Genomic DNA, 8,950 nt, shown 5'->3' on the forward strand with positions numbered 1-8,950 from the left:
GCACCAGGGAGGGGATTAATAAATACTGGGTGATTGGATGCATGAATGAGCGAATGAGCGAATGAATGAATGGCTTTACAGTCTACACTGCATGCTCTCTTTCCATGTCCATGAGCTTCTCTCATTTTACAAATGAGAAGATTGAGATGAAGATAGATGAAGAGATCAGCTTATGAGGACGAGAATTCTTGAGGAAGAAACCTTGTTTTTGCTCTGCCGAAGCCCTAGGGAACACAGGGACTTGGGTTTGGCTGGGCCAGAATTATCAGGGGGTCGGGGAAGTGGTGCCGTGTCTGTTCAGGGGCTGGAGGGATGTGGTTTGAATCTTGACTCTACCACTTACCAGCTGTGTGACCTTGAATCAATGACTTTGCCTATCTGGGCCTCAGTTTCCTCATCTGAAAAGTGGTCTAATGATGCACGGTCCTTAGGGACTGCTAGCTCCCTGAGGGCAAGCACTGTGTCTGTCTCTTGATCGCCTGTCTTCCCAGTGTCTGGCACATTCTAGGTGCCTAGGATGATGATCACGAGATCCTGTATATACAGTGGCTAGGACAGAGCTCAGGACACGGGGCTTCTTAGGCAATGTCGGTTGTGACTATATTATTAGGAACGGAGGCACAGAGAGCCTGATGGCTCCCCTGAGGTCACACAGCCAAATCCAGAGCAGAAGTGGTGGCTCTACTGGTCAGTTGGGCTTGGTGGTACTGCCAGGGATTAATGGGACTGTGTCCGGGCCTTGGGGAGGACATTCCGGCTGGACCGCAGTCCCAGGGGACAGCAGTCATGTTGGACAGAGAGGCTAAGGCAGGAGTCCCTGAGATCTGGGAACCTAGAGTTGCCCTCCACATGCTGGAGGTACCAAGGCCCCGCCCCAGGCTGACTGGGGTTTGCTTGGCCTTGGGCTCTGCCTCTCAAGGTCCAGGCCCTGGTTGCCTGGAGGCTCTCTGTCCCCCTCTGCTGGGCTCTGGCTGCCTCTGTTGGGCCACCTCCTCAGCTCAGTCAGGGTGTGAAAACATTAACAAAGAGACTCACTTAAGAAGAGAAATGCCCCAGGGACAAATCGAGGTCACAAATCATTTCCACATCCTTCCCTGGCCCCTCCAGCTCTATGGCAGGACACAGGGGTCCCCATCATCGCCCTCTGGGGGCTGCAGGCTGCGCTGCTTCCCTTCCCTGTAGCTGCATCAGATTCATCACCGGTTCCTGAAAACTATCCGTGCTCAGGGTTTTGTTTATTCCATACCCCAAGCCATTGCTGAGTCTGTCCCTCCTGTAGTTTTACCCCATGAGCTCGCACTCTGTCCTTCTGAGCCTCTAGGTTTCTGCAGAACCCAGCCCCACCCCATGCCCCCCTCCACTGGTCCTTAGCACACTGGGGGCTTCCTTCTTTCCCCGACTGCCCTGTCTAGGTCTTATGGAGTTGAGTCTCTCTCAGCAGGAAGTGGACTTCTTCAGAGTGGAGTCCAAATCTTTTCACTTTTTACATTTACCAACGTAGAGAGGTGGTGACACAGGAGATACTCAAACCTTTCATCAATAGATTTCTGTGGAGGCAGGTGGGTGAGGTTTTATTTTCCTAATTGCACACGAAAGACCCAGAGAAGTAATGAAAGGGAATTTAACCTTTGACAAATATTTATTGAACACAAACTTGTGACAGATACTAGTTCTAGGTGATTGAAATGGCATTTATTCATTCATTCATTCATATCTAGAAATATGTCTGACACAAATATCTGCCGAGTGAATAAATTAATTCATCCCACAGTTGTTGAGGCGGTCATTTACTTGCTAAGCAAATTTGAGCAAGTTACTTCCCTTTGATGGACCTTAATTTCCATCAGTAAAATGAGTTGAATTACATAGCTACTTCTTAGGGTTGTTGTCAGGATGAAATAAATGTATTAACAAATAATGGCTATTTAGAAGCTGCTATGTGCCCGGATGGATGCTTCCCATATATAATTTTCAATCCTCACAGCAGCCTTTTAAAACTTGAAATGAAATTTACATAAAAAATTCACTTTTTAAAAATGTGCTGTTCATTGTGTTTTAGTATATTCAGTAGGTTGTGTAACCATGACCTCTATGTAATTCTAGAACATTTTCATCATCCCCAAAAGAGACTTTGTATCCATTTAACAGTCACTCCCCCTGCCCCTGCCTCCATCTCCTAGCAACCACTACTCTACTTTCTGGCTGTATGGATTTGTTTAGTAAGGACATTTAATAGAAATAGAACCATACTATATGTGGCTTTTTGTGCCTGGCTTCTTTCACTTAGCACAATGCTTTCAAGGTTCATCCCTGTTGTGTAGTATGTATCAAAGCTTCATTCCTTTTTATGGTTGAACTAGAGGCCCAGTGCACGAATTCGTGCACAAGTGGGGTCCCTCGGCCTGGCCTGCAGGATCAGGCTGAAACCGGCTCTCTGACATCCTGTGAGGGGTCCCGGATTGCAAGAGGGCTCAGGCCAGGCTGAGGGACCCCACTGGTGCACGATCAGGGCTGGGGAGGGATGCAGGAGGTTGGCCAGCCAGGAGGGACCTCGGGAGGGCTCCAGGGCATGTCTGGCCCATCTTGCTCAGTCTCAATTGGCTGGACCCCAGCAGCAAGCTAACCTACCAGTCGGAGCATGGTGGTCAGTGCATGTCATAGCGAGTGGTTGAGTGGCCTTAGCATATCATTAGCATATTACGCTTTGATTGGTTGAACGGACGACCAAATGACCGGACACTTAGCATATTAGGCTTTTATTATATAGGATAATATTCTACAGTATGGATGTGTACTACATTTTGTTTATCCATTCATCAGTTGATGAACATTTGGGTTGTCTACATTATTTGGCACTTTATGGATAATGTTGCTATGAATGTTTGTGTGCAGGATTTGTAAACATTTTTTGAATTCTCTTGGTTATATACATAAGAGAGGAATCTGGGCCCATATTTAACTTTTTGAGGCACTGCCAAGTTGTTTTCTGGAGCAGTTGCACCATTTTATATCTTACCAGCCATGTATGAGGGATCTAATTTCTCCATATCCTCACCAACACTTGTCATTATCTGTCTTTTTTATTGCAACATCCTAGTCAGTGGGTGTGCAGTGGTATCGAATTGTGGTTTTGATTTGCATTTTCTAACGATTAGTGAGCTTGTTCAATTCACAGCAGCCTTTTGAGGTAGCTATTATCTACATTTGACAGCAGAGGAAACATTCAGAATTGAGAGAACTTGCACAATCTAAGGAGATGGTGCGGCTGTGTCTGGAACCTGGGTGTGCCTGTCTCCGAAGCCCCAAAGAGCCGAATTAACATCTCCGGTCTGGCTGGCATAAGGCCTGGTCTCTGGGGCTCCCACCTTGGGACAAGTCCTTTTCCCCGCGCCGGGCGTCAGTTTCTCCTCCACGCCACGTGGGGCGGTACACTCCAAACACCTCCGGGCGCCTCTAGGATCTCGCAACTCGAAGGTCAATCGCTCCAGCCCGGAGTTTGCCCCGCCCCTGCAGCCCGGCCGCCCGCAGCGCCGGAAGTACTCGGCACTTTTTGTTTGCTCCCGCCCCTGGCCCGGAAGTAGTCTCTTGGGAAAGATGGCGGCTGTATCAGTGTGTCAGCCACCGGTGGGAGGTTTCTCGTTTGATAACTGCCGCAGGTGCGACCATGCCGGCGCCGGGTTCCGGGTGGGATTGGGAGTGCGGGGCCGGGGGTCGGCGCTGGGCCGCGGCCTGGTCCGGGAAGTCCAAGGGCAGGGCGAGCGGCGCGGCCCGCCGCCCGCGGCCGTGTGACTCAGGGGAATAGGGGCCTGAGCGTGGGTTTCTCCTGAGGCCGGGTCTGCTCTCCCACTTTCCCTAGCGCTTGGATACCCTCCTTCTCCGTCTCCTTAGCCCCTCTCTGAGACTCTCTTTGCTGAAAAAAAAAAAAAAACACGGGACAATAGTCCTGATTTTGGGAAGGAGGATTGAGTGAACAGATGGGCGTGATAGTGAATAGTAGGTTCTTTCCCCCCGAGTTCCCGAGTAGGCACTCTTTCTGCCAGTGCGGCGCGATGTGGCCAATGTGTTTTCTCTCCTTTGCTCCTAGAAATGCCGTCTTGGAAGCCGATTTTGCAAAGAAAGGGTACAAGCTTCCCACGGCCCGGAAAACAGGCACGACCATCGCGGGGGTGGTCTACAGGGTAAGCCGGGACCCTCGGGGCTCCGTCGGGAAGGGCTCGTGCTGCAGAGCCCACCAGGAACCGGCCCTTCAGGAGGGACCGTGCTGGTTAGGTTTCGTGTGCTGACAACAGTCTATATTCTTTTCTCACTTTGCAGAGTTTTTGCTAGGAGGCCGATCAACTTTCCCGTCTTAAGTTACTACTGTAGAAGGCAGGAGGATGTAGTGGGAGGACGCCAGATTTGGGGGCAGACAGGCGTCTGTGTAACCATTTAACGTCTCTGCTGCTTGCAGTTTGGGACAGCTCACTTTGCTTCTTACAGCCACACTTGCCCCGTCAACCAGTTGGACATAACTCCTGCCTTGAATTGTTGAAAGGGTCAAAAGGGAGAATGGTTATTGTCATTAAGGGTAAAGGGTGAGACCTTTTAAAAATAAATCGACAGGTGGATGTTTTAATGGACTCCTGGATCTTAATCCAGACTTTTCCCATGTTAGCTTTGGTTTGTAAGGGAATTCATTAAATATCTGAGCCTCATTTGAAAACAGGAATGATAATTCCTACCACCTGCTAAGGATTCAACCAGTAACATTTGTTAATAAGACGAATCTTGGCATGCTGTAAGTATAGCACAATATTTTTGGTAGGAGGTTTTTTTGGGGGGGTGGATGGTTGGGGGAGCAGGTGATGGCCAACATTGTTTTCCCCAAACTAGAGTAGAGAACTGTGGCTTATATATGTAAGATTGTAAGTATATATTTTTTAAAAACAGGATGGCATAGTACTTGGAGCAGATACAAGGGCAACTGAAGGGATGGTTGTTGCTGACAAGAACTGTTCAAAGATACACTTCATATCTCCTAACATTTAGTAAGTATTGATTCGTTTTAATAGCTTTTATATTTTTAAACATTTCAGGGCTAAAATTGAATTTACTATGTTTCTCCCTAAAACCTGTTGTTCAATCTGTATTTTCTATCTGTCTCCCTTAAATGGCATTTTTTAAAAAATATATTTTATTGATTTTTTTACAGAGAGGAAGGGAGAGAGATAGAGAGCTAGAAACAGCGATGAGAGAGAAACATCGATCAGCTGCCTCCCACACATCTCCTACTGGGGATGTACCCGCAACCCAGGTACATGCCCTTGACCGGAATCGAACCTGGGACCTTTCAGTCTGCAGGCCGACGCTCTATCCACTGAGCCAAACCGGTTTCGGCTAAATGGCATTTTTTTTTTTTTTTAACCGTTTGCTTTTTTTTTTTTTTTTTAATATATTTTATCGATTTTTTACAGAGAGGAAGGGAGAGGAATAGAGAGTTAGAAACATCGATGAGAGAGAAACAACGATCAGCTGCCCTCTGCACGCTCCCCACTGGGGATGTGCCCGAAACCAAGGCACATGCCCCTGACTGGAATCGAACCCGGGACCCTTGAGTCCGCAGGCCGATGCTCAATCCACTGAGCCAAACCGGTTAGGGCTAAATGGCATTTTTATCCACCTGTCACTTAAGCAAGTCCTCCTTAAGTGCTGTCTTTGCTTTAGTCTTCAGTTCAGTTGGTACCTGGTGTGCCTTCGGTGTCCTTTGAATCTGTTCCCTCCTGTTCTTCCCTCTGCCACGGTCTTGGTGCAGATTTTTTTCTCAGCTGGCCTATTGCAGTTTTCACTTAAAGTGGCTTCTTTGCCTCTGGTTTCTTCTCCATCTCTGTTGTTTATTCCTCTTGTCATATTGGATTTTGTAAAACACAAATCTAAAATTATGTTCCTTATTAAAAACTTTTCAAGAGATTTTTTACATGTTGACAGTGCTTTTTCAGGATAAAATCGAAACTGTTTAAGGCCTTGCACAGTTTATTATCTTTTCAGCCATTTTAGTTGCCTTCACCCACTGCTCTACTTACACCTGGATGGTCCCTGTTTCCCTCATGTCTTTATTCCCCTCATCTCCAAGCTGTTTCACCTTTGCTTAGAAATGCTCTCTCCTCTTCTCTGCTTACATGGTGTTTTTATTTTATTTTTCCAAATTCAGCTCTTCTCAAAGATCAGAATTAATTGCTCTTTCCTTCAATTTCCCTTAACATTTTGTACCCGTGCTACTGTATTGTATTATACAAGGTATAATTTTTGTTTACCTGTGTCCTCTCCACTCAGTTTTGAAATCAAGTGCTAGGACTTTGTCATATTTTCTTTATTCCCAGCACTTAGTGTGATGACTGATACCTGGTAGTAAATACTTGGTAATTGTTAAATTGCAAGACTTTTAACATGCGTTGCTCTTTTGTACAACCTGGATATATTTGTAGGATTATATATACACTTTTAGGAGCCAAGAAACTAATGATTTCAAATATTTCATTGGTTCATAGGAAATATACTTGCATATAGTTAGATGCACATTGCCAATTTTGTTTATTTAAGTTTGGTTAAACAGAGCAGTTACAGTGCAGATATACTCAAAAACATCTGTGTACCTGAACTTTGAATTGAGCCCTGTGGTAATTGATTTCAGCTATTTCTCATTGTGATTTTCAGTTGGTGTGGAAATATGTTTGCATATAGGTAGGTGTATATTGCCAGTTTAATGTTTATTTAAGTTTGGTTAGACGGAGCAGTTACAGTACAGATATACTCTAAAATATCTCTCTATGTACCTGAACGTCGTGGATGTTTTTGAAGAAACTCCACTTCTAATTGAACCCGCTGGTAACTAATTTCAGCTGTTTTTCATTATGTTTTTTTAGTTGTTGTGGTGCTGGGACAGCTGCAGACACAGATATGACAACCCAGCTCATTTCTTCCAACTTGGAGCTCCACTCCCTCTCCACTGGCCGCCTCCCCAGAGTTGTGACAGCCAATCGGATGCTGAAGCAGATGCTTTTCAGGTAAGGTTCCAGGATGAGGATTTCTACAGCATCTTTTTCTTATGCCTTAGATTTGCAGGAAGGGAAACCTGGAAGCTAGAGAAAAACCATTCAGAAATGCATGGTTTTATTTTAGAACTCAACTGTTAATAAAAAGCCATTTTATTTTATTTTTTTAAATTTTATTTCAGAGAGGAAGGGAGAGGGAGAGAGAGATAAAAACATCAATGATGAGAGACAATCATTGATTGGCTGCCTCCTGCATGCCCCACATTGGGGTTCGAGCCTGAAACCCAGGCACATGTGTGTGTGCGTGTCCTGATCGGGAATTGAACCGTGACCTCCTGGGTCATAGGTCAACGCTCAACCACTGAGCCAAGCTGGTCGGGCTAAAAAGTCATTTTAACTTTATAAGGCTTTTGATAATGGGTTTGAATTGCTGGGGTCTGTCTGTTTTTTTTTTAATGAGTAAATGACATGTGACCAGTTGAGTCATTTCCTCAGGCATGGGGATATTACTGGATAAAAAACCTTTTTGTTCATAGGAAGAAAGAGCTGGAAAGAACCTCTGAGGAGTTCATCTTGTTACACAAACACAAATGATTGTTTTTTCCTCCCTCTTTCAAGGGGCATGAACAATAAAATGAAAAATGTGCCATTGATATTAACCGATATTTACCTCTTTGTGCCACGTCCTGTGCTAAGTGCTTTATGCCTGGTCTCATTTTATTCTTTTAATCCTGAGGTCTGGGCTTCTCCAGTTTATATGTGAACAAATTGAGGTGCAGTCACTTGCCTGTCCTGACTTCACTGCCTGCTGACTCCCACATACAGTTCCTCTCAGTAGTTTTGTTTTTCTTTCTTCCTTAATAATCACATCATCACTTCATGTTTGTATAGGTCTCGACAGTTTTAAATTCAAGTCCATTTTCTGATTTACTTCTTGTGAAGAGAGGCAGTGTACTGTAGTGGAAATAGCCTGGATATGTAGTCTTGGGTTGGAATACTGGCTTCTTTTGGGACCTGCCTTACCTTTTACAAATTCTCTCCTCTTTCCTTTGTGGAATGTGTGCATCATGATACCGTTGTTTTTTTTTTTAAGTGTTTTTATTGATTTTAGAGAAAGAGAGCGAGAGGGAGGGAGGGAGGAAGGAGAGGGATAGAGAGATGGAAACATTGATGAGGAGAGAAACATCATTGATTGGCTGCCTCCTGCAGGCTCCCCTTTGGGGATTGAGTCTGCAACACAAGAGATTTTAATGAAAAATCGGGATTTCTAGCTTCTTTTGAAAGAAATTCAAAAAGTGTGGGGTAACACATGGCAGTAATCTTCTGGAATTGAGTGTCAGATGTTGCCTTGAGAAGCGGGATCCTGTGTCTGGTCTGTCAGTCCCTGCCTGGTTCACTTACCTCTGTTTCCTGCCTGGCCCTTGCCTTCTGTACATTTGCAGGCTTTCATCTGGCAGGGCCCCTAGACTCTCAGTAAGTGGAGAAGAGGTTAATGTAGCTCTGCAGCAATAGTAGTATAGTTCCCATTTTACTGGTGAGTGACCAGGACTTACAAGTCATATGGGCAGGAAGTCTAGTCATATCCACCCAGTTTCTGCTCTGGCTGTACGAGACCTTATGTCAGTGATTTCTATTTATTTATGTACATAATCATCATCCTAACCCTGGAGATTTATTGCCTATCAAATAAATTCTTCCAGTATAGTGTAAGAACTTGTTAAAGCACATTTGTGGTCAAAATTTCTGATGAGCCCTGGCCAGGTGGGCTTACTTGGTTGGAGCATCGTACCGTACACCAAAAGGATACTGGCTCAATTCCTGGTCAGGGCACATACCTAGGTTTCAGGTTTGATCCTGGGTTGATGTTTCTCTCATAAATTGATGCCCCTCCCTCCCTCCCTCCCTCCCTCCTTCCCTCCTTC

General features: G+C 45.3%; 1 protein-coding gene across 2 annotated transcripts in view; it reads left to right on the plus strand.

Moving 5' to 3' along the window:
* The first annotated feature begins 3,551 nt into the window (after positions 1 to 3,551).
* The window catches only part of PSMB7 (proteasome subunit beta 7), a 55,280-nt gene continuing 49,881 nt past the window's right edge, over positions 3,552 to 8,950 (plus strand). For both annotated transcript variants that reach the window (XM_005881526.2, XM_014529386.1), the window contains exons 1-4: positions 3,552 to 3,656; positions 4,085 to 4,178; positions 4,930 to 5,027; positions 6,900 to 7,040. In XM_005881526.2, the coding sequence (XP_005881588.1) occupies positions 3,595 to 3,656; positions 4,085 to 4,178; positions 4,930 to 5,027; positions 6,900 to 7,040 (395 nt within the window). In that variant the 5' untranslated portion in view covers positions 3,552 to 3,594. The remainder of the gene's footprint in view (positions 3,657 to 4,084; positions 4,179 to 4,929; positions 5,028 to 6,899; positions 7,041 to 8,950) is intronic.

The sequence above is a fragment of the Myotis brandtii genome, unplaced genomic scaffold (assembly GCF_000412655.1).
Source record: "Myotis brandtii unplaced genomic scaffold, ASM41265v1 scaffold68, whole genome shotgun sequence".
Classification (NCBI taxonomy): domain Eukaryota; kingdom Metazoa; phylum Chordata; class Mammalia; order Chiroptera; family Vespertilionidae; genus Myotis; species Myotis brandtii.